Source organism: Dermatophagoides farinae, chromosome 6 (assembly GCF_024713945.1).
Source record: "Dermatophagoides farinae isolate YC_2012a chromosome 6, ASM2471394v1, whole genome shotgun sequence".
In the NCBI taxonomy this organism is placed as follows: domain Eukaryota; kingdom Metazoa; phylum Arthropoda; class Arachnida; order Sarcoptiformes; family Pyroglyphidae; genus Dermatophagoides; species Dermatophagoides farinae.
This window is the reverse complement of record NC_134682.1, coordinates 5,083,684-5,110,173: the sequence shown is the minus strand read 5'-3', so window position 1 is coordinate 5,110,173 and position 26,490 is coordinate 5,083,684. Positions and strand designations below refer to the sequence as shown.

The 26,490-nt window shown below is 31.1% G+C and overlaps 7 protein-coding genes across 8 annotated transcripts; 6 read left to right on the top strand and 1 right to left on the bottom strand.

Moving 5' to 3' along the window:
- The first annotated feature begins 94 nt into the window (after positions 1-94).
- Positions 95-1,852, top strand: Polr3E (RNA polymerase III subunit E). The gene is made up of 4 exons (XM_047057004.2): positions 95-319; positions 394-1,407; positions 1,469-1,572; positions 1,644-1,852. The coding sequence occupies exons 1-4, from the start codon at positions 227-229 to the stop codon at positions 1,732-1,734; spliced, it is 1,302 nt and encodes a 433-aa protein (XP_046912960.2). The 5' UTR covers positions 95-226; the 3' UTR covers positions 1,735-1,852.
- LOC124493877 (furin-like protease kpc-1) lies at positions 1,537-25,605 on the bottom strand. Of its 2 annotated transcripts, XM_075732168.1 has the most exons (8): positions 8,876-9,429; positions 7,949-8,796; positions 4,238-5,406; positions 3,940-4,170; positions 3,566-3,590; positions 3,243-3,489; positions 2,955-3,185; positions 1,537-2,374 (listed from the first exon to the last, which is right to left on the bottom strand). In XM_075732168.1, exons 2-8 carry the CDS (start codon positions 8,534-8,536, stop codon positions 2,037-2,039), a joined length of 2,829 nt encoding a protein of 942 aa, XP_075588283.1. In that variant the 5' UTR covers positions 8,537-8,796; positions 8,876-9,429; the 3' UTR covers positions 1,537-2,036. The 2 variants fall into 2 exon arrangements, with proteins under 2 accessions (XP_075588283.1, XP_075588284.1); XM_075732169.1 differs by lacking the exons at positions 7,949-8,796; positions 8,876-9,429 and adding an exon at positions 25,043-25,605.
- Positions 9,941-11,661, top strand: LOC124493897 (guided entry of tail-anchored proteins factor 1). The gene is made up of 5 exons (XM_047057013.2): positions 9,941-10,571; positions 10,646-10,811; positions 10,870-11,035; positions 11,097-11,291; positions 11,348-11,661. Exons 1-5 carry the CDS (start codon positions 10,525-10,527, stop codon positions 11,419-11,421), a joined length of 648 nt encoding a protein of 215 aa, XP_046912969.1. The 5' UTR covers positions 9,941-10,524; the 3' UTR covers positions 11,422-11,661.
- On the top strand, positions 12,775-15,054 carry LOC124493891 (growth arrest-specific protein 1). The gene is made up of 2 exons (XM_047057006.2): positions 12,775-13,333; positions 14,134-15,054. Exons 1-2 carry the CDS (start codon positions 13,179-13,181, stop codon positions 14,921-14,923), a joined length of 945 nt encoding a protein of 314 aa, XP_046912962.2. The 5' UTR covers positions 12,775-13,178; the 3' UTR covers positions 14,924-15,054.
- On the top strand, positions 17,655-18,287 carry LOC124493796 (uncharacterized). The gene has a single exon (XM_047056897.2). It carries the CDS (start codon positions 17,883-17,885, stop codon positions 18,285-18,287), a length of 405 nt encoding a protein of 134 aa, XP_046912853.1. The 5' UTR covers positions 17,655-17,882.
- LOC124493894 (uncharacterized) lies at positions 23,427-24,763 on the top strand. Its single transcript, XM_047057010.2, has 3 exons — positions 23,427-23,813; positions 23,868-24,246; positions 24,311-24,763. The coding sequence occupies exons 1-3, from the start codon at positions 23,683-23,685 to the stop codon at positions 24,629-24,631; spliced, it is 831 nt and encodes a 276-aa protein (XP_046912966.1). The 5' UTR covers positions 23,427-23,682; the 3' UTR covers positions 24,632-24,763.
- LOC124493893 (uncharacterized) lies at positions 25,171-26,410 on the top strand. Its single transcript, XM_047057008.2, has 2 exons — positions 25,171-25,743; positions 25,798-26,410. The coding sequence occupies exons 1-2, from the start codon at positions 25,171-25,173 to the stop codon at positions 26,131-26,133; spliced, it is 909 nt and encodes a 302-aa protein (XP_046912964.1). The 3' UTR covers positions 26,134-26,410.
- The last annotated feature ends 80 nt before the right edge of the window (positions 26,411-26,490 follow it).

The window sequence follows — 26,490 nt, the reverse complement described above, 5'->3', positions numbered from 1 at the left end:
GGGTATCAGCCAAGATAGTTGATACAATGTTAAACAATTGATTGAATATATGGATAAAACCAGCCAAAACCAGTCATTGTCATTGATATGAAATTCTAATTTTAAACTCGATTCAATACCACTAGATGTCGCAATGAATTTTCTAGAATAATCGACATGTGATTCTTTTTGATGCTGATTGATTTGTTTGCTTTGTTTTGAAAATTTAAATTTTCCATCATCAATAATGATTCAGCTCAATCAAGACAAAGTGAAGGAAGAGCCAGTGGATCATGAAGAAGAAGAGCCAATCATTAACAACGATATTATCGTTGCTTCGGTAAATTTGTTTTACTTTTGTTTGATGTTTGAAAATGATGATTGATGGTTTCATGTTTGTTATATTATAAATAGTATAATATTGTTCGATTGGATCCGAGTAATAAGATCAAAACATTTGCATTGGCCGGACTAAGTAATGTGATTGGCAAGGATAAACATCGATCATCGAGCAACATTTCTCCCTCTTGTAACATAAGCATTCGAACCGATTCCAAAGAGCTCAAAATCACACCCAAATCACAACAGAATCAGCGTTCATCTTCAATGAACATTTTTACAACCAAAGAATCTCAGCTTAATCTGCGTCGTATATCGTTTGCTGTGAAATTTTCCAGAGAAACAGGAAAAGCCTATTTCCTACCGATTAATTCGTTGCATACATTGAGTCATTTGGATGAAAAAAATCGTGATAGTAACTCTGTTGATTCACAGAATTTAATTTTCCAGGATTGTTTCAAAATACCACATCCAACACGTAATAAACATGATCAGTTGCGTATCGAAATGAAAAGTCATCTATACAAACCTTTAACTCGAATGAATGATCCAGAAATGGTGAGAAAATTTTTCGAACAATTATTCACATCGATGTCGGCAAGACGATATAATTCGAATGTCAATGATAATGGTGGCCAACAACAACAATCTTCGCGAATGTTATCAACAACAATCAAAACTAATATTAATCGTGCACAAAGCTCCGTAATGGAATTGATCAATTGTCCATATTGGTTTCTGAGTAAAATCAATATTTGTGATATAAATCGTATCGAATTGGTTGAACTGAAAGTGGAAATACTATTGCGTAAAGTACAGGTAATACGTTTCGCTGAAATGATCATGTTATTCCATTCGAATAGTTTGGATCATCATTCCAAATTATTGAATACATTACAAAGTATCTGCTATTTGATCAATGGCAATTGGGTCATCAAAAGTCATCTTCTATATAAATATGATACCATTCATGATGGTGATTCGCGACAATTGTTAATGAAACGAATGATTGCTGCTCGTGAATATTTATTATGGCATTTTGCCCATCAAAAACCATTGAAAATGATCGATATAATTGATAAATTCAAGGTTAGCAGTGTGTTTTTGACTAGTGATTATTAATAATGTCAATGTATGCTTCTTTCATTAGAAAATTGCCGACTATGAACAAATATTGAATAGATTGACCATACGTACTGGATCTATGGTCGAAATTAATTTTATACTTGAACCAGATTCATCTTTTATTACAACGTAAGTTCATTTTCAAAATGAATAAATGTTTTTTTCACACAATCAATAATCTTTTCATGACACAATCACAGATATCCAATGATTTCGAAAAAACATCATGATCGTAGCCGTGATCAATTGGCCAACAAACTTAATGAACACATGGCCATTTTGAATTCATGATCAAAGTAATAATAATAATATTTTTTTCAACAAAAAAATTTCTAAATTCATTTTAAATTAAGTTAAATTAAATTTATGGATTGTATGTATATACAAGTTATCCAATTCTACAATTGAATACATAATTGGATGAAAGAATTAAATTAAATAAAGAAAAGTCAATACATGTCATATATAATAATAATAATAATAATAAGTCTGGAAAAAAATCACAAGTATTTGGGGCTTCATTGAAATTGAAATGAAGACGACCAAAGAGAGAGACATTTCAGAGTAAAAGGCACATGTTGTATTCATAGCCATTATAATAATTTCATCATTATCGATGATAATGTCATCATCATCATCATTATCATTATCATTATATGGCAGCCAATAGAAAGCTCAATCTTTTTTGAAGATGACGAAAAAGGATCGTAACCGGACGATACTGATGATGATTGACCACGTAATGAATGTGGATTGGATTGAATTTGTTTCGGTATAAATGGTATTTGTTGCCGTTCATTTTGTTGTTTATGGTCAACAACACCACCACCACCACCACGATCCGGTTCACCAATTATTGTTAATCGACCATTATTGAATGTACGACTATGGTTATATATTCGGCCATTATTGTTGTTGTTGTTGCCGAAAACTGGATATATGATGAAAAAATGAATCGAAAAGGATTAGATTAAAGAAAATAGAGGAAAAAAGTCAAGATGTCATCAATATTGGTGATTGGTACATGCATATAATCCATTGAATTCAATCATCATCATCATCATTATCATCATTTAGTGGGGTGGGCAAAGCATGCAGATTATGTATATGTGTATCATTATATCATTTGGTTCGACTTTGTAGCTGTTGATGATATGTTGTGGTTGATGATAATGATGATGAAAATGATTTTGGTGTTTGAATTGAATACGACCAGCTATTTGTTGCAAAATGATCTTTTCAATTGATTGACGTGTATCGAATAGGAAGAAGACGAGAAAAAAGGTATTGGATACAAATGATAATAGCCAAATTAGATTTTTTTCAAAAAATCAACAACAAGACAAACAATAAGAGATTAACAAAAAAGAAAGTTCAGACTTGATACATTAAATGATGAAACATGGGTTAATATGTGTTTATAATGAAGCCATTGTTGTTATAGGGGTTTGTATTTGTCAATAATAAAGTTAAGAAATCAAGGAAATGGAAAAGATGGATTTGTTACTTACATGTAAATCTATTTATTGGTCCACCACTACCATTATTATTGATCATACGATTTGCATAACGTGATGGTGATGGATGCATATCGATTTGATTATTAGCAAAGTCATTGATAACTGTCTTTTTATCATTCAATAATAATTGTGGCTTTGAACGTTTTGGATAATATGATTTTCCAAATGGAAATTCACGTGTACCGTGCATTATTAATTTCCAACCATGTAACAATGTATTATCTAAAATTATAGATTAGAAATTATGATTAGAATGAAAATCAATCAATATGCACATACTATGTCTTCCTGTACTATTAATGTATAATGTCCATTGACCATTTGGTGATTCTCCCCAAAAATGTACGGTCATAAATGGCCAATTAGAGAAACCGAGTACGGAATTATCTTTCGGTCGTTTCGTTAATAAAGTTGATCGTGTACCAGCAGGTGAACGTATTTCGATTTCAATATCACCACGCTTTGGTGTGGTTAGATTAACAACAACTTGTACATGTTCCATATACATTAATTCATTGCAGGTTACCTATTTTATCAAAATGATGGAAACAAGGAAAATGATAATAATGATATGATATATGATAATGAAACCACAAACTTACATTCAAGGCATATGATAATGTGTTTCTGGATCAGAAAAAAACAACAAAGAAAAAAATTAATTGAGCAATGAAATTAACCAACCAATCATTATCGAATAAACAATGTCAATGTGGTGTGTAGAGAGAAGGGAAATCGTGAATCAAAAAAGGGGAGAAAAAAGAACACACAGGAAACACGAGCACAAAATAATAACAACAATTAACAGTTAACTTGATAATTGAAGCCAAACAAAACAAAATTAAACATCTGGAATCAAGGAAATGCTTTTATGTGTTGACTTTTGTCAGAGGAAAAAAAGAAAACTTCAAACATTCTAATCCAGACTATATGTGCGTGTGTGTCTTCATCATTGACATTATGATGATGGACTTACTTGGCTTTGGATAATTCATTTACTTTCCCTTTGAATATACATTTTGTTTGTTCCGGTACTGGAACCCATTCACGGGCATAATCAACCATAGCACTTGCATTGATCAGACCGTAACCAAACCAATGGCTAACATTCAATCCAACACCATTTTCCATCCAATTTCCTTCTAAATTTTTACGTTTTGCAGATAACACTACGATATGTTGCATATCACGCCATGTTAGATTATTGCTAGAGAGAAAAAATTTAATTTCAATTTCAATAATAATAATTGCAAAGAAAAAATAAACATTCATACTTTGCCTCTAATGCAAGAGCACAAATTCCAGCTGCTAGTGGTGCCGATGCTGATGTTCCCGTATGTGATGATGTACAACCATGATGAAGATCGGTTGTCACAATTTGTCGTTCACCGAATGATCCACTACTATATGTACTGGCCAATGTTGCTGAACATGCTTCTGAATACCATGGTATTGATCCTTTTTCCGTTGCCGAACTAATCGATAATGTCCATATAGAATTTGTATAGCCATCACAATTACAATTATCTTTTTCACGACCACCATTTCCGGATGCCCAAACGAAAATCGATCCTTTTCCATTACGGCCATTACGGATACCATTTTCAAATGCTTTTACGGCCATTTTTCCAGGGCCATCGACCGTACGACCATCATCATCCGGTCCCCAGGATGCCGAATAGATGTGTATATGTTGTGGATTATAGCCCAATGATCGTGCTTCAACAGCATCGGTAACATCACCATCTAACATTCGAATACCACCAACTTTGGCATCGAATGCAACACCTACTGCACATACACTGTTATTAGCATTGGCTGCCACTTCTCCAGCACAACGAGTTCCATGACGATTTGAATCGATGATATCATAACGTGGCATTGGATCATTATCGAATCCATTGACATCATAACTTGCATCTGGATCATAATTCGTTACTAAATCGGGATGATCTTTTTCAAGGCCATCATCTAAAATGGTAACGACAACACCTTTACCGGTGATATTTTTCTCCCATGCTTCAACCACGTCCATATCAAGATTATTGCCACGATTCAGATACCACATTCGTGGCCATTGTGGATCATCAAATCGAACACGTTTACCACCTTGAACAAATTCATTATGATCAAATGGAAATGGTAAAAGCGGTAAATTATTTTCACATGGAGGTTGTGCTGGTAGTGGTGGCCTCATATAATAAGGTACCACATCTAAACGATGTGAATTCGATACTGAATGTGCTGTGTTCAGGTTTAGATGTGTATTCGATATGAAATCTCTTTTCGTACGATGATTGAGTGGTTGCTGTTCGATCGATAATACCGATGGATGGTGATGAAATGATGATGTTGGCTCATGATTATTATTGTCACTTGGATATAATTCAGCCGATCTTTTTGCTACTTTTCGATGCATTAAATGATAATAATCATCGATTATCTATTCATTACAATGAAAGAAATAAAGACAGAAGAATTAATATTAATATTAATATATGGATTAATGTCATAACAATGTCAATAAAGTCAAATGATTGAGCCATAGTATAATAATGGATTAGTTTGTGTCATGGTCATCAAGAATATTCATTATCTATCGATAAATATAAATGAATTATGACGGAAATATCAGGCATTTTTTCGTGATAAGGACTATTTTTAATCACAAGATCAATTACCTAATCACATGATCTTATCATCTAGACTCTAGAGTTTTTCCTTTCCATTGAATGATGAATGTGACAGCAACAAAGATTGCTTTGTTTAGTATGGGAAAATTCCATAAATGCTCTTCTTGGTAACAAATAAATTGATTTTGACAAATATATGCAACAACACAACGACAACAAATCATCGTGTGATCGATAAAAAAAGGAAAAAAATCCACAAAAAAGTCATGAATGAAAATGAACGGGCTAAATCAACGTGTAAGGAAAAAATAATAATTTTCATACCTGTCAAACATCATCATCATCAGGTGGTAATAAAAACAGAAATTGTTCGATTATATCAATCAATCGATGTGTGTGTGTGAATCGAACCATAACCGAATTAAGTATTTTCCTACATATTGGCTGTGAAATTTATTCTAAAATAGCTCCCCCTTTTTCGTCGAAATTATCGATCGATCGATTTAGCATTTTCGTTTTGGAAAAAAATCAGAACAAACTGGAAAAACAAATCTTATTTTGTAAAAAAAATTTGAAACTGATTGACAGTGGGTTTCGTGTTTCATGTGGCTATTATTAGCAAACAAAATCATCATCATCATCGCTGCTATTGATAAAGTGGTTTAGAATGGCAGCCAATTTCAATCATTTTCACGTTCCATTTTCACCCTTTATTTTCCGTTCAAAATTAATTTCCATTTGTTCCATATCATTAACATGACACAGAGGGAGAGAGAGAAAAAAAGTTTGATTTTTCATGTTATTAATGGATCAAAGATTGGACGAAAAAAAATCAATCAAGTCAAATTTTCAAAATAGAATTCTTTTTATTATTATTTTATTAAATAGTAAATATCTATTGTAATTGTAATTGTTTTTTGACAAAAACAAACGTTGATTTCACATGAATATTCTATTTATAGATATAGATAGACAAAAAAAGGATTTGGCCAAGAATTTCTACGGAATTTTCATACCCTTGTGATTTAAAAACATCTTATGATTGGTAAACACTCAAATATTTTTTTTTATTCATTTCACTTGATAAGTTTTGTTTTGTCGATTTTCTTGGCAAATTGTCAAAAAAAAACTAGAAAAACAAAACATCCAAAGAATCAGATGATTTTGAAAGACAAAATTTTATTTTTTAAAAAGAGAAAAATTCTATAAATAACCACATTGTGAGACAAACAAGGTCATCAGAGAGCAAGTAAATAGCGGAATCTCAGAGACAATTACAGATTGAGAAGAAAGCCGATTATCGATCATTAGCCATTGTTAATCGAATGCTAAAATCTAGCCAGATGATAATGAATTTAAATAAATCATCAACAACTGGATTTATCTCATTTCTTAGAAAAGAAACAAACAAATTCAAATAGGTAATCCAGGTGGTGTGCAATGTGTTTGCACATATTATATTTTTATTGCAGCTTGCACATGACGAAATGAATCGTTACAATCGTCTTTTTTCACTTCAATAGCATAATTTATAATTTCAAAAACTTGAATTATCGATGATGATGATGATGATGATGTGCATGTGTACGTACGTCTTTGTTGCCTAAGAATGATTCAATACGATGTGTGTTTCTGATTATTATTTCATTCATTCATACAAAAATACGCAACATGTAATACGTAGAGTGGCCACCATATGGCAAATGTGTTTGTTGTAATCAATCAGTCAATCAACAAACAAGAATCGGAAGTATAGCAATCATTGAAATGAGTTTTTATTAGTCATAAAAGTCATCAACCAATGATGACGACAAACAGAAATTGCAATCAATAAAATCAACGTTTTTTTATGAATCAAAACAAAAGAAAACAATGCAAAAAATTGATTGGTTTTCAGAGAAATCAAGAATTGAAAAAATGGTCAAAATGAGGAAACACACACACACACACACACACTTTATTCATTTCTCACTTGCTCTCACATTCACTGTTTGAGTGATTAAATAGTAACCTAGATTCAAGATATATCTGACCATCCCATCCATCTATCCATATGGAGGGCATCGATCAAAGTTAATATTTTTTCTCCATTTCTCTTCATTTTGAAATGGAAAAAACAAATCCGGACAATCCTGTGTGTGTGTTTTTAACCTCCGTGTATGTAATAATAATTGAAAAGCATCACCATCATTCATGGCCAGATATAATCAGATATCATTAAATATTTTTCATTAAAAATCAATCCAATTAAATTTAATTGGATTAATTTAAGGAAATCCGTTTCATCATCATCATTTTGGATAAAAACCAAGAAAAAAAATAAAGACGACAAAAATAGAGAAAGAAACTTACATGTCCTAGATAGGTAAAATCATGATCATTGGCCAATTGCCTAGCAAATTCATCACCACCATGAATTCGTACAACAAATTGATCACTAAATAATCGTTTTGAACGGTGATGATGATTGTTTTGATGTAACAATGATGGATCATGATCATATCGTTCATTAATATCATCTAATAATGTTGATTGAGATCGTTGATTTGGTGAATTGGGCAGATTATTAATATTTACATTGCTATTATTATGATGAATTGAAAGACAATGACAATACAATATTCTATAATGTACAAAGGCACAAATCATTATCAATGATATTAATATTGAAAGCCATCCACCATTATTATTATTTTTGATTCCAATTATTCTATTGATTCGATTCGAATAACCGAATATTAGATGGTGTTTATAGCTTTTCTTGCTGCTACTGTTGTTGTTGTTGTTGTTGCTGCTGCTGTTGTTAGTGGTAGTGATGGGCATGATAATAATTTCCAATGAATTTGAATGTGAATTTATTAGATAATCATCATCACAAGATTTATAATTATCATTTTGTTGTTGAAACTTTGATGTTGATGAATTGAATAACGTCCACATTTTTAAAGAAATTATTTAGATGGTTAAATTAAAACCAAAAGTGTGTCATAACATTTGTTTGTTGTTGAAAATCAAATGATCAGTTATCGATATCGATAATAAATTATTAAAGTTTTTTGAATAAAGATGATGATTTGATAATAAAAAATGATCAATTTTTTGAACGAAATTTCTCTTCTTCCTCGTCATCAACATTGCCATTGTAATTTATAATGTATCATTATACTGATTATATGGTTGTTTGGGAATCAATCAGGTCTCTAATATTGTAAATGATGTCAAATGTTATAAATTTAATGATTGGTAATCTATATAATCTTTATTTTTACAGATAAAAACCTGGTAACAATGGCACGTCAAGTATCTGGGATGATTTTCAATGAAAAACTCAAATATAAAAAAACATACACAAAGATACTTCACACAAAATTAACAATGAAGAGGATGGAAAACACCTTTTTTGCTGCTCGAAATCATCAAATGAGGAAAAATCTTCAAAGAATCACATTGAATCTAAGAACTTTACACACAGTGTGAATCTTGTTCAAAAATTCGTCTGTATCAAATATACCATGGATTGTTGTTGTTGTTCACACGTCACATATACATTCATGAAGAATTCTTCTTTATCAACAACAACCCTTCTTCAACGAGCAAATACAAAGACAAAGCGCCAAATCGAATAAATGAAAATAAAAATTATTAGATTAGATTTTGTCGACGATGAATGATTTTTTATCTTTTTTTGTTTTTTGTTTTTTAGCAGTGCTCAGGTCAACACAACAAAAACAACATTAATAAAACAGACATATCGTCGACGACGACGACGAAAGGCAAAACAAACTCTCGTTAACAGAAAAACAAGAAAAATAAACTTCAAAATTGAGCTCTGCCAATTCAATGCATGAATTCGAACACTAAGGTGGTGGGGGGAGAAAAAATCTTGTTATTTTGGCCTAGCTAGCGAGGAAAGAGAGAGGATATATATCTGGACAGACAGCCATGAACGGGAAGCATAGACAAAATAAACAAGAAATGTTTTTGTGTGGGTGGGATACAAATAAACTATGACTATATATATATAGACCACTACCAAAAGAATAAATTTCTTTTCTGAATTTATTAGCAGTATTGAAATGTGAATGAATTTTTGGTTGTGGTGAATTATAGTTGTACTAGTAGTGAAAAACTTGTTTTTTGATCATCAGAATTTGAAATTTGATCAATTTGTGATCCATGCATCAATGTATGGATGGATGGCCTTTTTTTCTAATTCTACTTTGTGTGATGGCACCACGTGTTTGATTTTTTTTCTTTTTTGCCTCAATTTAAAATCCAGCTGTAAATCATCAAATTTTTTAAAATCCAATTTACAGCCGGATAGAATTATAATTATTAAATTTAATAAGAAGATGATTATCGCGATGATAAAAGTCCATCTGTCTTGGAATGATTGAGGCAATTAATTGATAATTTATATTGAAATGATGATTCGATATAAGGTACACCAATGTCCGTGTATTTGGAAACTCTTTCTTTTTCTTTATCCGAGATGTCGTCATTTTTTAAAATAAATATTTCAAAACCATCATCATCCATTATGGTGATGATCATTATGGGTGTTATTGCGACAAGAAAAGATTGCCCCTTTGTTATTGTTGCTAAATTCAAAAGAAATTTTCATCATTTAAATGGAAAAAGGAAGATGTCATACGTTTTACATTTTTTCTCTAATGTTACAGGATCAGGTTTTGTTTGAACATTGGATAAATTTAAATCTTTTTAATCTTGCAAAACTTTTGAGTTTTTTTTATGCTTACGCCTGCATTATTATCGATTAGATTGGCTTTTTTCTTTGGGAGAAAAAAATTCATATGTTTAGCAATCATCATTATTGTGTTTATATCTTGTTTGGAGATTGAATTTTAAATGTTTTTTTTTTCATAAAAATTTCAAAAGATCTTTTTTTCAGGTCCTATCGTTTATGAATGGTGTCCAAGAAAAATAATAATAAGGCCAAATGTTTTGATGATGAGTATTTATTTTTCTTTCAATTCAAAATTGAATTCATTGTTTGGAAAAAATTCAATTAATTTCTCTCATCAATAGAACATACAACATTCAATACAGAATGGATGCAGTTACAATGGCTAATGCGTCACAGACGATCATCAAATCGAATATCGATGATGACAATGAACCGAATCTTTCATTATTCTATCTAGTCACTTCGGCAAGTCTATTCAGTGCATTCATACCAGTTATAGTTTCGTTGGTAAGTCGATTTTCTCTGAAAAAACTAATTTTTCATTTCAATGTCACACTTACTACAGTTATTAAACCTACTCACGTGGGATAGTCAAATGGAACAATCATTAAAACGACAAGTGTCCGATCTGAAAGAAGAACTTGGTTCAATAAATATGACCGATGAATTTGCCAAATATTCAAAGATACAACGAAAATTGATCAAAATAACCGATGAATTGAAAAATAAAAGCAAGTAATGATCGACATAACCGTGTGTTCTAATTCGTTTGAATTTGATTTGATTAAATAGATAATCGGCAATTCATTTATCAGACCAAAACCCGAATGATATTGTACGCTGTTTCGTATGGAATATCAGCAATAGCATTTTTCACCATTCATTGGACATTTAGTGGACAACCAGTAATCATTTTCAATGGCAATCAATCCAATGATCTGTTTTATCCATTGGGTCCTTTATTATCATTTCCAACCGGACAATCAAGTATTTCTTGCATATTCTCTACCCGTATGAGTCCTAATAATGTATGTTTCTTTCAGATTGTTTAAGCATAACGGCATGGTTTTTCATATCCGGTTTCGTTTTTCGAATGTTGGCCCGAGGATTGTTTTGATTTATTCTTTTCGATTCATTGATTTTTTGTGGCGCCATTGTCATTTATGATTTTATACGATAGATGGCAGCAAAGTCTCGGGGTTTGATTTTTTTTTTTTTGAAATGTGATAAATCGATTGATAATCTACTAGTAATCTATTATTATGTAAATAAATACAGTGAACATGTCACCAAATTTTAACCATCTTATCAAAAATCGATGGCAGTAATATTAAAGTCGTTAGCCTTTGTTTTTGAATAGCTTGATAGTCAATTCAATTGTTGTATGTATTTGGTAATCTTTTTATTCGTCGTTGTTCGACTGATGATCATAATAGAATGGGCCATACCTATAGGTAATTACTACGGATTTTCATTCATACCGATATAACCAACCTCGCTCAGCAAGACCATTATGTTATACAATCATCATTTGAATGACCTTCAATAACAACGAAAAACTCTACTTTATGTCTGTCGTCTATAAATAAGGAAAAAATCATATCATCATCGAATTCTGACAACTTTATTTAGGGTAATTTCTTTTGGTTGTATGGATATTTTTTTTGCGCGCCAAAAAAACGAAACGAAATGAATAGCCAAATTAAATAGGTTTTTTCTGCTGTTGTTAAATCGAGCAATGCAGGAAAATGATGATGATGATGATGACCATCTGTGGGCAAGTCGACGTCGTCGTCTTGCATTGCGACGAAATGGCCGATTTTTTTGACCATGATCGTCTGGCTTTATTGGTAATTTACACCGTGTTTCTCTTGCATTTTCAACTATCGAATCATTTGGAAATGAAAACATTTCTTTGGTTGCTTGGCTTGTTTGTTTGATGGCCAACAATCACGCAAAACTAAATTACTGAAAACAACAAAATGGAAAATCACATATCACAGCAGCAGTCCAATTTAAGGTACGTCCACGAAGGAAAAAAATCATCAGTTTTCAGTTGTTGGTGATCCATATTTATAATAATGTTTTGAACGTCTTAATTTTGAAATTTTTCTCCAGAATTAAATTATCATTGAACGAAAAGAAAAAAGAAATTAATTCTCGTATTAAAGATTAGAAAAAATCCGATTTTGTTTGATCAATAATCGATAATAAAAAAAAGTCAATTTCATATATAAAAACTTTGAAAAAAATCGATCAACCTAAAAACTAGGCCGATTGATTCGAAAACAACAACAACAACACCACCCATTTTTTGGGCTCCACCCTCTCAATCTATGTATATGTTCTCGTATTACACCACCACCACCACCACCACCACCACCATCATCCAGAAAATCATCAAACCGAGAAAAAAGAGAAGATAATAGAATGGTTGGTTGTTGGTTGTTGTTGAAGAGGACCTGTTTTCAGTTCAATTTTCTTCTTCTTCGTCGTCGTCGTCATTTACCGAAAAAAGCCAGGCAGCAATAGTGATTTTTTCATGGTAAATGATTTTCTCTTTTCAAAATTTCTTACGAAAATCTTCACTCTTCGTTTTCGATCACTTTGGTTGTTTCCCGAACAGAGACCAGTGTGTTGATCAAGTAAAAATCAATATTCAATCTTCAATGTTGTTCAATTGTGTTTCAAACAATTTCTTTCTCTATGTGTCAAGAATCAAATCTCAAGTTGTTTGATGTCTTTATCAACATTTTTGTGAATTAAATTCGTTCAGTTCAACAATAATGTAACGAATTTCTCAATACAAAAAAAAACAAATCTGATTGAACTGAAAGCCACAAAAACACAAAACAGTATACAGTATTCATCAAAATGTTGTTATCACCGGTTAATCATGGATTTCTATTTAAATCTTTTTCTATCAAATTTTTATTGCTCATTATTATCAATTTAACAACATCGTTAATGATGATTAAACCTATCGATGCAATTGTTTGTGAAAAAGCACGAATTGATTGTTCATTAAGGTAAGAATGGATTCTCTCACTCTGTGTGTGTGTGTGTGTGTTGGTGTGAGATTTCGATGAAAAAGTAAAAAAAAAACATCAAAAACTGTTCAGCCAAACGATTAAAATTTGGTAATTTGATGTTCATCATCATATAATCATCATAAAAGTGAAAAATTCAAACATCTTGTTTGTGTGTACATTAGCAAATCATAAAACAACAAAATAATCGGTCTAATCATCTGTGTGTGTGTGTGCGTATTTGTCAAATGTCAATAAACAAACCGAAAACATGTGACCTTCGTGAATGTCATTTCGATGGATGGATGGATTTCATCATCATTTATTTCAAGATATAGGATCTTTGTGTCATTTTTTGGATTTTTCATTTTTTTTATTACCCGAGTATACATCATAACAACCAATTTTCGATACAATTTTTTTTCAGGTCACAAATGTGATGATCTCTGACCTCTCTCTTTCTCTCTCTGGTCGGCATTCATGTTTGTTTGTTCTTGATTTTTTTTTATTGTTGTTGTTTATGATTTCATGATGATGTTATTCTTCGTCAAGATTTTGTTTCTTCATTTCAATTGTTTGCATTGACAACATACAAGTAAGAAACAGAGCGAATGGCAGGTTTTTTATTTATTTCAGGTCGTTTTGTTTGTACATGAGTGTGTGTGTTCAGATTCAAGAATTACAATAAAAAATCAAGACAAATTAAACATTCAAAGTTTTATTTTCGTCATGATTGTTGTTGTTGTTGTTTCACAAATTATCTATCTCATTGATTAATTGATTCTTTTTTTTATAAATAGAAATGGTTGTGGATTTGCATTACAGAATTATATGATGGAATGTACCGATCTGATTGCTGGTCGAACACAAACATGTGATCCACGTTGTGAACGTGCATTAATCGGCTTGATATCAACGGATGAAGGAAAAGAACTGATGAATTGTGATTGTGATGGCAATCCATATTGCGAAATGTCAAAATCACGTCTAGAAATTTGTCGAAAATCCGTATGGTCAGCCATTAGACAGGATACAATTGTATCCTGTTCGACAGCACGTTGGATTTGTATCAGTGATCAGCCATGCCGTACAGCATTGGAATATTATGAATTGAATTGTCATCAATTATTTCAAGGATATAAATGTGCATACCGTTGTAATAATAGTCTTTCCATTTTGGATCGTCAAGAAAAAGCAATGAAATTACGTACATGTTATTGTGATGGCAGCGAGAATTTTCCATGTCGACGTGTCAAATATTTCACTGAACGTCTCTGTTATGGTCGCCAACACAATCATCACAGTCATCATCAGCATTCATCAATGATTCCGATCGATTTGGATGATGATAATCACAATAAAATTGAATCAATCAACCATCATAAAATCATTGATAATCAGAAGAACAATAACGGTGGCTCGAATCATCGTAATTATCATCGTTATCGAATTGATTCAATCTTGGATCGAATACGTGGTGCTGTTGCTATCGAATCAAATCGATCATCGAAACCTCGACAAACTTTGATTCAATTACCATTAATGATGATGATAATGATCACAATCGCCAATTTATTTATAATCAGATAATTATCACACAAATCTTGGACCATTGTAAATACACCAACAACACTATCACAGATCCTTTTTTATTTATTCCACAAAAAACTATTATTTTTAATTGTAAATAAATCCAATAAAAATGAATAATAAAACTTGGCAATGAACTTTTACATTTTTTTCACGTTGACCTATGCTTTCTACTTGATTATCATAATCGTCTACACACCTGATGAATTTTCTGTCCTGTCATCATGAGATTCATTTTTCGGTCGTGTGCCATTCTTGTGGCCAAAAAAAGGTCTCACATTCAAGTAAGAAAAAAGAGTTTACACCTCGAAAAAAATGTCATGCCACAGGTTGTATCCTTGGATGTAAAATATTAATATATACAAATCTGCTGAAAAATAAACACACACAAAATAAATGGTTGTCGATTCGAGAGAAAGAGAAAAAACGACCACCGCGGTAGCTAGAATTTAATTTGATGCAAATCATTCGCATCATCATTTCTTTTAAAAAATCCATGGATCATTTGAATTTTCTAATTTTCCATTTCATTTGTATCTCTCGAAATGAATGCTAAAAAAGATGGATTTGAATTTAGTGAGAAAAAATTTCAAAATTTCAATTATTTCTACATTTTGGACTTGTACGACGATGATGAAATTAGAAAAAAAAAATTGAAACCAAATCGCAAAACATTGGAAACATTTTTGTAAAAAAAAACATTCTCATAGTCATCCATCGTTAATCGTATTTGAGAGATGATGACGATGATGATGTATATTATAGGCAGAGAGAGAGAGAGAGAGAGTGAGGTATTACGCAGTATTATATAAAATGAACTAACAACAAAAACACTGTGAAAAGATGGATATGATGGAAAGAAAGAATGAAAGGAAGAAAAAAAGAAAAAAAAAGAAAAATAGAAAAAAATCGGACCACACACAACGCGAATTGAATTATCATTCAAGTTTTTTCTGCTGTATCTGTTCTTGATGATGAAGAAAAAGTATATTTTTTCTAAAATGAACCAAAATGTTCAATCATCATCAGCATCATCATCCATGGATGGATGAAGAAATTCAATGGTTACCAATCGGATAATTGTGCCTGACTTGCTTGCTGGCTTTTTTTTTTGCTAGTAAGCCTAAATGTTGTATGTTACAATGATGACCATAAATGAATTGAAAAAAAAACAATCAATGAATCAAGAATGAAATTGAACGCCCAAAACAAAAACTAAACCAGAAATGAGTTTCTCTGTTTTTTTGTGACTATTGTCCATTGTCTATTTTTGTTTGTTGTTTGTTACTTGTGTAGGCGCTTTTATCTGATATGATAAAGGCGGTGATAGTCCTGGTGGTCAAGATTATCAGATTCAATTCATTAATCAGGATTCGAAGCTCTTTTTATGAATCCTAAATCCTGATTAATTATCTCTCTCTTGGTCTCAAATTTCGAATTTTTTTGAAAAATTGAAAATTTTTATTTTCAAATTTGATTCCAAATGATCGTTACTGCTGCTGTGTCATATATACTAATTATACATGTAAACAGACAAAAAAATTTCATGTTATGTTTGTAAACATTTGAAGGAAAAAAAACAGAAAAGAATGAATGACCAAATGGATACAAATTTTGGCAAAGTCCATCGATGATGAATAAACAACCAAGGTTTACATTAAGATTTTTAAGAAAATGATTTCTCAAACAAAAGTCCAACAGAAATGTTTAAATTCTTGTGAAAAATGCAAAAACATTTTTTTATCCTCCATAAACCAAGAAAACTTGATGAATGAATGAATTTTCATTGAATCAAAAACATTTGTGAATGAACTGGAGTTAATCTTTGCAGGGATAAAAAATAACAAAACAACAACAACAACAACAACAACGATGCACTTGTTGTTGTTGTTGTTGTTTTGGTTTGCCATATGTTTTCCATCATCAATATTAATTGAATGAAAAGAAATTTTAGAAAAAAAATTTCAAATCCTCATGTGGGAAAAATGAACATTTTCTCATTTTTTTCGAGAATTAATATCTCTAAACGCGACAGACAGACAGTGATGGCTACTGTCTTGAGGAATTGAATTTTATTTTACTTTTTTTTGATGCTTGAATAATATCCAAATTGATTTTCATAAAGTTTCGCCGAATGCTAGCAAACAGTAATTTAGAGTGAATCAATTCGAAATGGATCGTAATTTATTTATATCTATCCATCTACCATCACAAGTTTGTTTTTTTTTTCACTGCGAAATTTGCGATATAAAAAGTTAGACCACTAAAAACCTCGTTTGAATTTTTCTTTTTTTTTCATAGAAATTTTAATGGTTTCAAAAATGGAAATGTACCCAGCAAATGGACTAGCGCAAACGGCCAAAAGAAAACCGTTTCAGATTCCAAAGAAAAAGAGAAATGAAATGACAATAATTCACATACACAAGGAACAATGTTGTTGTCGTTTTTGTATTTATTCTCCCTCTGCTTTTGAGAAATAACATTTGTTATTTCTCACAAGATCACATAACAACAGACAACGACAAAGACAAATTGTTTTGTATGTTTAAACACAACGAAACAACGGTTATTTCAAGTTCAACAAAAATCCAAACACAAAAAAAGAAAGAAAGAAAGAATGGGAGACCATATAAAATGATTAAGACATCAATATGTTCATGTTATTTTGTCTCCCATACATTTGCATGACAAAGCTGTGTGATTCCTAGGTAGAAACAACACAACACAACATTACAAGTTCATTGTTGTTGTTATTGTTGTATTTTTTTTAAATCAAATTTAAATCGATAATAATAATAATTCAACTTTTTGACAATTTTTCATTGTTATAGAGATTTGGATTTGAATTTAGAATTCAAATCAAATCAAATAGTGATTGACAACAATAAACATTGATTTTCTTTATTATTTGCAATATTGAATTTCAATCCTAAATGATCTGGTGATTATAGGTACCAAAATGAATCAACAACAACAGCAACAACAGCCAAATAAAAAGCATAAAACTCCATTCACTGCATTGATAAACATTGGTGGTGGTAAACAACAACCGAATAACATTATGGATGTATTACGTTATGCATTGCAAGAAAAGATTCAGTTGAAACGTTTACAATACAGTGTACCGGATATTGGCACGGTTGTTGAAGAATTAGAAATGAAAGTAATAAAAAAACCAGATGATAAAGTGCAAGCCACTCATAAAGTATCGATTAATGGACAATTAGTTCGGGTAATGGATGTTGTTGAAAATCGTATCATACAAAATGATCCACAGTATGAACCGTGGAAATTTTTGAAAATGAATATTAAAGCAATGTTTGACAAAATGTGTAAAGAGCAATCCAACAATAATAAAACATAAAACAAGAATAATTTATTTATAATTTTCAAACAAAAACTTTTTTCCGATAAAATTCATCCATTGCTGATGATGATGCGAATTGGCGACTACGACGACGACGATTCTAGCAGCTGGATATCATTTCATCACAAGCAAGAAATAGCTGCTGAATCTCATCATCGTTATTATTATATGTCATAATTCATCATCATCGAATACAATCTTATTTTTAGCAAATCATTATCGAAAAATGCAAAATTTGTTTGTACTATTAGTGGGGGCAATGTTTTGTATATACATGTGTGTGTGTGTGTGTGTTTTTACAGAATACCAATTCAATATTTTGAATATTCCAAAGTTTGAACATTTTTGAATATCGATATTTTTTTCTAAAATGAAAAATGATTTCTAACCACACAGACACAATACAATTCATTTCATTTCACGTCATTACAAATATGATGATGAAGACGGGCCATTATTATTCTGACAACCAAAAATTTATGACCATCAACGCCAATCGAAAATGAATGGACAATCATTTTTTTTCTTATGTTTACATTGATTGGAAAATGGAAAATTCTTTTCTTCTATCTCTCGCAATTCATTCGGATGTGATTGAGGCTTGATTCATTGGTCATGTCAATTATAAATATTTTCGCTATTCATTCATTTCTGGGTCAAAAGTTTTTTTTATCGAATCGAATCTTGTGGACCTCAGGTTAAACCGATTATCCTTCTCATTAGCAAGTATAGTAAAAGTGTAATAATGAAAGTCGCATTTCGTAAAGGAAAATAAGAATTACAAGCTTTCACACCTCACAAACACAAGTACATTTTTCCATTCATTCGGGTCAATCATCCAGAACTTTTTAAAAGTTCAAAAAATTTCTCTCACTCTATGTTCACGTTAGGTTGTACAATCAAATGTTAATGGGACCTTAGGGACCATTCATTCATTCATGTTGGTGAATCATTTCAAACAAACCAAACAATGGCCATTTTCCAAATCAAACATTGACTAGCAATGAATTGCTTAACACTGACTAAATAGCTGAAAGACAGACCGGCAAGCTTTACGAAGCGATAAAAAAATTCCTTCAAATATTTCATCATAAATCTACATTGTCATCATCGTCATCATCATCATTGTTGTCCTTGGTTCCGAAATGGAAAAAATCCGCTTAACGAAAAAGTCTTTGAATTGAATTGAATAATGAAGAATACTGTGATCTGAATACGTTCGTGCGACATCCACGAAAATGAATCAACAAAAAAAACGAAAAGAAAACAGTCGGCAAAAAGTCAAACGGGTTTTTTTCTTTGGAAAAAAACAGAAACAAACCAGGAATAAATTTTTTACTACAATGAAAAATTTTATAAAAATTTACAATATTTTTCTAAAAGAGATGATGAAGAGAGAGAGAAAGGATAGAAATATATCGCAATTACCGATAACAACACCGACCGATATCCGTGTGATTCAATTACCTGATAACCTTTCGAGGTTGAATTATTCATCATCATCATCAGTGTGGCTGGAAAAATGATGAATTGCATACGAAAAGAAAACACAAACATACAAATTTTTGATTATGATCAACAGTGTGTGCGTGTATATGTTTTTAGTTTGTCGCCAAAGCCATTTGAGATAAATCAAATATAAAGACATCACCGAAATGGAAAGGCTAATGGATTTTTTTCTTTCTTCCATTACACTATTGAGTTGGCCACATTCAATGGACGGCCGAGCCAAGGGTCTCTCAATTTTGAAACTTGAGAAGAAAGGTCAAGGCAATGAAAATGTTTCAACTTAATGACCATAAAGACGTTTTTGAATTGATTGATTGTCAAGTGCTTCATGTGATGGGTCATGCATGCATGTGTGTGTGTGTTTGTCAATCATTGCAATGTCATAGGTGTTGACATTTTCATTTTTTGAAGTGGCCAAGATTTTTTTCTCATCGAAAATTGAATCGAATCTTGAAATTGAATGTTTTTTATTTTATTTTATTTTTTTCAATATTCAATTTGAAATGAATGAATGAATAGATACATGTATGGAGAGAACCAAGACTCAGATGAATGGATGGTAATCGGATTTTAAAATGACAATCATTTATTATAAATGAGGATGTTCGGTCATAAACATAACATGATCGATAGAAAAAAAAAGAATTTATTATTTCGTTTGTTCTCGTCATATTCATTCATGATGATGATGATCATGTCATGAGTATCATCATCTCAAATTCAAATTCAAAGATCATGATTTTCTCCTTCCACACACAGAAGGGACACCTGTTGCTTGTCAAACAGAAAAACATTCTCAGATTCTTTTCAATGATTTTCCGATTTCATCATTCGAAAAAAACTAATAATCATAATCATGAATTTTGAAAAAGATGAAGACATTTCACCAAACAACAACAAAAAATAAAACCATAATTGTAGAGTACCAACAGTGTGTATACGACCGGACACACAAATGAAATGGTGTAAATTTGATAACCAATATCACATATTCACATTTATGACCATGAAATTGAGAAAATTCATTGAATGAAAAGAATATGGGATGGAATTTTGTCAAAAAAAAGTAAAAAGAAAATGAAATTTGAAAAGCACCAAACACACATTCACAATGGTTGAAGGTAGCCTTGAATTTTGAACATCAAAATCATCCTTTGTCTTTTCGTGAAATGGTTTTTTTCGGGTGCACACACACACACACACATACAGACATTCTCATAACATCGTTATATTATTGAGCATGACTAAAAAACTCACGTTCAGTGTTTCAAATTCCGATCTGATCATCAATGGCCAATCATTATCATTATCGAAGCGAAACATTTTCATGTTTTCTCTCCAATTTCTCTGATTCTCATGTTTTTTTTTTATTGCACGACAATGTTTTTGAATCTATCAAGGTGTATTCTTCACGCCAAAAAATTGACGTCTCAATCTAATTTCACATTTTTTAATCTTAATGGTTGTCTATAATTTATGGTCAAACAACAACAACTGATCAGATGATGAGCTGCTATAGATTTGATGATTTATACATGAAAGACATTTTCTATGTCATGCCGTTGACACCTGTGTTCAACACAACGAACGAAGCAAAAACTTATTAAATCAAGAAATTAAAAACCTGTTATGTTGATTAAAATTTGTATTCAGACCCAAAACGACAACAACAACTAGAATTCTTTAGACTAACCACGAGAATTGTATGCCAAAAAATCTGAAAAAAACATCTATTGAATTGTGAAAATCTAATTAACACCAACCAAGCGAAGAAACAAAGAAAAGATGTGAAAAACTTGAATGATGAAAACCAGAACACATCGTGTGGTTAGAGCCAAATTATATTTTTTGGTGAAAACAAAACAAAACTACAACAAAATTGGAGAAAAACTTAATTAAAGTTTTTTATTTTTATTATTGTTGCATCTAAATGTGAAAAATATTATAATTAAATCAAGAAGAGAAAAGAAGGATAAAAAGCTGCCGACAACGACAACACCTTATGATCAATTAGCAATTAGAATTCTTTTTCTTTGCAAGCATCCCGGATGAGCGGTCATCGTGTTCATCATCAAAACCAAGCACTTTTTCAGTTTGAATTTAAACGAGAAAAAAAACATAATTTTTTTCATAGAAAATGAGTTGAACCAATCAAATGTGATTATTAAATTTCATTTTCACTTAAATAGAAATTCAGTTTATCTTTTTTGAAGAAAAAAAACTTGAAATTGAACTTGAAACTCAAATTGGTTTGGATGATGATGACAGGTTTTGAAAAAAAACTGACAAAAAAATGAAAATAGTGTCCATATAAATTGGAAAATTCTTTTTGAAGAAAAAAAAATGACAAAATTTTCAGACAAACATCCAGTGTATCAGAATGATATGACATGACGATGGCCAATCAATCGATGGGCGACGACAATCAAAAACCACCTTATCGTCGCCAACAATCATCATTGGGTCGCAATATTTAAACACAACATAAATGTCAATCATCACCCAAAAAATAAAAAAAACTTGAATTTATCGACAGAAATATCAGACATTTCTTCTGTCCGAATAAATAAATAAAATCAAAACTAAAACTAAAACTAAAACAGACATTTTGTCGATTACTTGCAAAAATATTCTCTCTCTCTCTCGCTTTGATTAAGATATTTCAAACAAAAAATTCGCTTGGGTTAATCGAAAATTTTTCATGAAACAAAAACAACGACCCTACGGCCATTCGAAAATTCTTCAGACTTTTCATCTGGTTTGAAAGGAAAATTATTTGGTATGATGATGATGATGACCATGATTATTATAGTGTCGAATAATGTTGTTAGGTTGTTTATTTATTTTGTTTGTTTGTGTTCATATTATGTGATTGATTGAGTGATTAAAATCCAATCAGATTGTGATGATATTATATGCCAGTGGATGAAACAAAAATCGTCATAAAGGATGTTGAGTAGGTGGAGTTCATCATCATCATCATCATTATTATTGTCGATGATGAACCTTTGAAGAGAAAAGAGATTGATTGGCCCATTAGAAATGGACGAAAAAAATCTTTTAAATTATATAGTAGTTGCATGTATGTACCACGTATCTGGTACATATATCGATCATCCTGTATAGCTATAATTGACCAATTTTTCTTTCTTTCTTCTTGAATGTATTGAAAAATCTTAATGATTTTTAAGCATAGTTTTCTTTCTGTTTTCCAACTTTTTCTCTTAACCTTGATAGTTTTTTTTCTGGATGAAAACGATAGCAGCAGCGAATAAGACAGGAAAAGTATCAAAGAATGTCTTAATAAAAAGATGGACACTGAAAATGAGTGAACAATTAAGAAATAACTAGAAAATCTGTAGATGAAAAGAAGAAATTTAAATTTAAATTTATTGCCACAATTTTTAATGATCTCATTTGACACTTTTTTCCATTCAGCTGATAAAATAATAAAATTTTGACAATCATCTGTCACTTTGTGTCATTTTTAGTATTTCTTCAATCGATAATGACGATGATGATAAAGTTTTATAATTTTATTATGTCATCAAAGATTTTTTTTATTATCAACAGGTTTGCAAACCATATACATAGGTCCAATAACCTTAATTTATTTTTAAAGAGAATCATTGCGCCATCTATTGTCGGCCGAAACATCCGAGGCCTATCATGTGACATCGGTTGGATATTTTTGACAAGCAATCAATTAAAAAAATCATATCAAAATTGATTACTTTTTTTACATGGATTTCAACAAGAAAACAACAAACAAGAAAAAATCTTTGATTGATGGATAAATTCGGGTACAGCTGGCAGTTGGCCAAAGTATAAATTTGTTTCCCTTCAATAGAATAAAGAACGTCGAACTAACTGTCGGTGGGAAATGGAAAGAAAAATGAATGAAAATTCGTGTAAATTTTTCGATTTTGAACGTTTAATTCGACGATTTGAACCGAATTTATGGTTATTTCCATTTACAGGCGGCTTACTGCTGTTTATCACATTGATTTCATGGTAAGTTATCGATTTATTGATATGGATAATTGGTGATTTTCTGTGATTACGCAGTTATTTAATAACATCATATACGCGAGGATATCCATTAGTTTGGTTGGTCAGTGATGTTGGTGCCGCATCACCAGTGGCCGGTTATTTCTCTCAATCATTGGACATGATTTCCTTTTTCTTCGCTATCAGCGGTTATTTGCGTAGCAAACAAGTGGAATATTATCTGACCAGAATCATTCCACGATCCGAAAATCGCCAAATAAACAATTTGGACATGATACGTATTTTACATGAGAAAAATTATCAGTCATTCTGTTGTTGTATTCTGAGTTCGATTGGTTTTATAATATTAGGAAATTTCAATAGTGTCGATCATTTGTATGAACATGGTGTCGGTTGTTTTTTCATGTTCACCACTATACCATTCCTAATATCACAGGTACAGTATTCGTGAAATGAAATTGATTCGGCAAGTTGTAAATTCTTCTTTTTTTCTCATTCAGACATTTATTGCCAATAAACTTTATGAATGTGATCAAATCGAAAGTCGACCAATCACATTGACTATTGTAACGTATACGGTAACGATTGGTTGGCCATTAACGACGGCGATATTTTTTCTTTCATTATGGGTTCATGGTTCATTGTTTGTTTGGTTAGATGCGAATCTACGTTTAGATTGGCCGAGTGATGCACCAAGTTTTCTTTGGTTTCGTACCGGTATCATAATGGAATGGGTGGTCATTATGAATTATTCACCGACATTATTAGTTCTTGCAAATAGAATGCGATTGTTCAAACACTGGAATCGTATTGTTTACTGAAACATTGTGTGTATCATCATTCATGTAGTTATCAATCGATGAGTCATTTGTATTAGAATTTATTTTTGGTTGATTTTTGTTGCACAAATTAAATTTCTTGTGATCAATAAAATTATTTAGTATTTTAAGAAACAATTTTCAACGATGATCAACAGATATTTGCATCTTCAATGGTTAAAAATGCAAATATTCGAATCGAATAGAAAAACACACGATAAAAAAGACACCAATAAATACATTATCAATCAATCAAATTCAATCCTGTGTGTGAGTGTGTGAAAGAAAAAAAAAACTAGGAGGATAAGATAATGAACACATTCAGTTTCCTCATTTTTACATTGATTTTGGCACATTGACAAAATGGAAAATGAAACGAAAAACAAAAGAAACAAATGAATTTTTTCCACCTACCTTTTTTCTCTTTGGAATGACAAATTGTTTGTTACTGTTCATCATTCATTGGCATCAATTATGGTGCACGTTCGTTGAGCAGAGTATAAATATTCAAAGGGAAACGAAATTCTTGCATACAAACAAAAATGTCGGCAACCAAATTTAATAAACGGATAATCGATATAAACAGAATTCTCAATGAATATGATTCCTATTTTTGGACTATACCATTGTTGGTCGGCATAATTGTAATCACATCATTACCATTGACTTATATATCTGCTGTATTTGTTGGTAACAGTTATCCAATATCATTGGTAAGTGATGTTGGTGCCGTTCTGCCAGCCCGTGGTTATTTCTCACAATCAGCTGATGCTGTTGCCATTTTATTAGTGATAACAGCATATCTACGCTGTAAACAAGTGGAATTTCATCTTTTCCAACAATTTAAATTGAATCATCAAAATGATAATGATGATGACGATAATAATAATGAATGTACAATAACAAATGGCAAAACAACAACCCAGACTATGATAGTGATGAATAAACAATTGATTAACGAATTAAATGACAGAAATTATCGTTATTTTATTTGCATGATAATAACAGCATTTGGCTTTATGTTGATTGGAAATTTTCCAAGTAATGATCATCTTATTGAACATGCAATTGGTGTCATATGCGTTTTATTCTCGTTGATTTATCTATTTGATCAGGTTTGTGTTCACAATCATCATGACCGATGACTAAGACTGTTTTCCATTCAATAGCTTTATATATGCCAAAACTTATATGACTATGGTCGCATTGAAAATCGACCATTAACATTGACTATTGTAACGTGTTTAATAGTTATCGCATGGATTGTGACTATGCCCACTATATTGATTGCATTATTTCATCATGAATCAACCTTGTTGGTTTTCTTCGACAATAACATCCGAATGAAATGGACGGAAGACAAACCCGGTGCCGAATGGTTCAAAGCAACTGTCATTGCTGAATGGACAGCATTATTGTCGTATTCGCCGATTTTTCTAATTATAAGCAAAAGAATGTATCAATTTCGAAAATGGAAACAAATATTCCAGCACAATGTCAAATAATAATAATTTTTATTTTCCAAAAAAGAAATCATTCAATGATAATGAGATTTATATAGATAATTATTTCAATACTTGATTGTGAAAGTGTGAGAATAATGGAGGGCAAAAAAAATGAAAGTTTACATTTAATTCATGTAATGGTATGGTATGGTATTTGAGGATGATTTCGATGAATTGAATATGAATAAAATTAAATCAAATCAAATAACAAATCGACATTCGCGAATCAAAAAGAAAAACAATAATAAATGAATGAAGAGAAATTATTCAAACTTGATTTCGTTGTTGTTGCGTCTTGTGTGATTTAAATAGAATAATTATAAGGATTAGTTAATTAAACAGTTTTTTTTGTTAAAG

Bases quoted from the DNA above. Each gene is read 5' to 3' on its own strand.
- Polr3E (XM_047057004.2), top strand. From the start codon at position 227: ATGATTCAGCTCAATCAAGACAAAGTGAAGGAAGAGCCAGTGGATCAT. The intron at 320-393 runs GTAAATTTGTTT...TATTATAAATAG, and splicing joins ACGATATTATCGTTGCTTCG to TATAATATTGTTCGATTGGA. The intron at 1,573-1,643 runs GTAAGTTCATTT...ACACAATCACAG, and splicing joins GATTCATCTTTTATTACAAC to ATATCCAATGATTTCGAAAA.
- LOC124493877 (XM_075732168.1), bottom strand. From the start codon at position 8,536: ATGTGGACGTTATTCAATTCATCAACATCAAAGTTTCAACAACAAAAT. The intron at 4,171-4,237 runs GTATGAATGTTT...TTTTCTCTCTAG, and splicing joins GCTCTTGCATTAGAGGCAAA to CAATAATCTAACATGGCGTG. The intron at 3,490-3,565 runs GTAAGTTTGTGG...TTGATAAAATAG, and splicing joins CATTATCATATGCCTTGAAT to GTAACCTGCAATGAATTAAT.
- LOC124493897 (XM_047057013.2), top strand. From the start codon at position 10,525: ATGGTGTCCAAGAAAAATAATAATAAGGCCAAATGTTTTGATGATGA. The intron at 11,036-11,096 runs GCAAGTAATGAT...TTGATTAAATAG, and splicing joins CGATGAATTGAAAAATAAAA to ATAATCGGCAATTCATTTAT. The intron at 11,292-11,347 runs GTATTTCTTGCA...TGTTTCTTTCAG, and splicing joins ATTTCCAACCGGACAATCAA to ATTGTTTAAGCATAACGGCA.
- LOC124493891 (XM_047057006.2), top strand. From the start codon at position 13,179: ATGTTGTTATCACCGGTTAATCATGGATTTCTATTTAAATCTTTTTCT. The intron at 13,334-14,133 runs GTAAGAATGGAT...TTTTATAAATAG, and splicing joins CGAATTGATTGTTCATTAAG to AAATGGTTGTGGATTTGCAT.
- LOC124493796 (XM_047056897.2), top strand. From the start codon at position 17,883: ATGAATCAACAACAACAGCAACAACAGCCAAATAAAAAGCATAAAACT.
- LOC124493894 (XM_047057010.2), top strand. From the start codon at position 23,683: ATGGAAAGAAAAATGAATGAAAATTCGTGTAAATTTTTCGATTTTGAA. The intron at 23,814-23,867 runs GTAAGTTATCGA...GTGATTACGCAG, and splicing joins TTTATCACATTGATTTCATG to TTATTTAATAACATCATATA. The intron at 24,247-24,310 runs GTACAGTATTCG...TTTCTCATTCAG, and splicing joins TACCATTCCTAATATCACAG to ACATTTATTGCCAATAAACT.
- LOC124493893 (XM_047057008.2), top strand. From the start codon at position 25,171: ATGTCGGCAACCAAATTTAATAAACGGATAATCGATATAAACAGAATT. The intron at 25,744-25,797 runs GTTTGTGTTCAC...TCCATTCAATAG, and splicing joins TGATTTATCTATTTGATCAG to CTTTATATATGCCAAAACTT.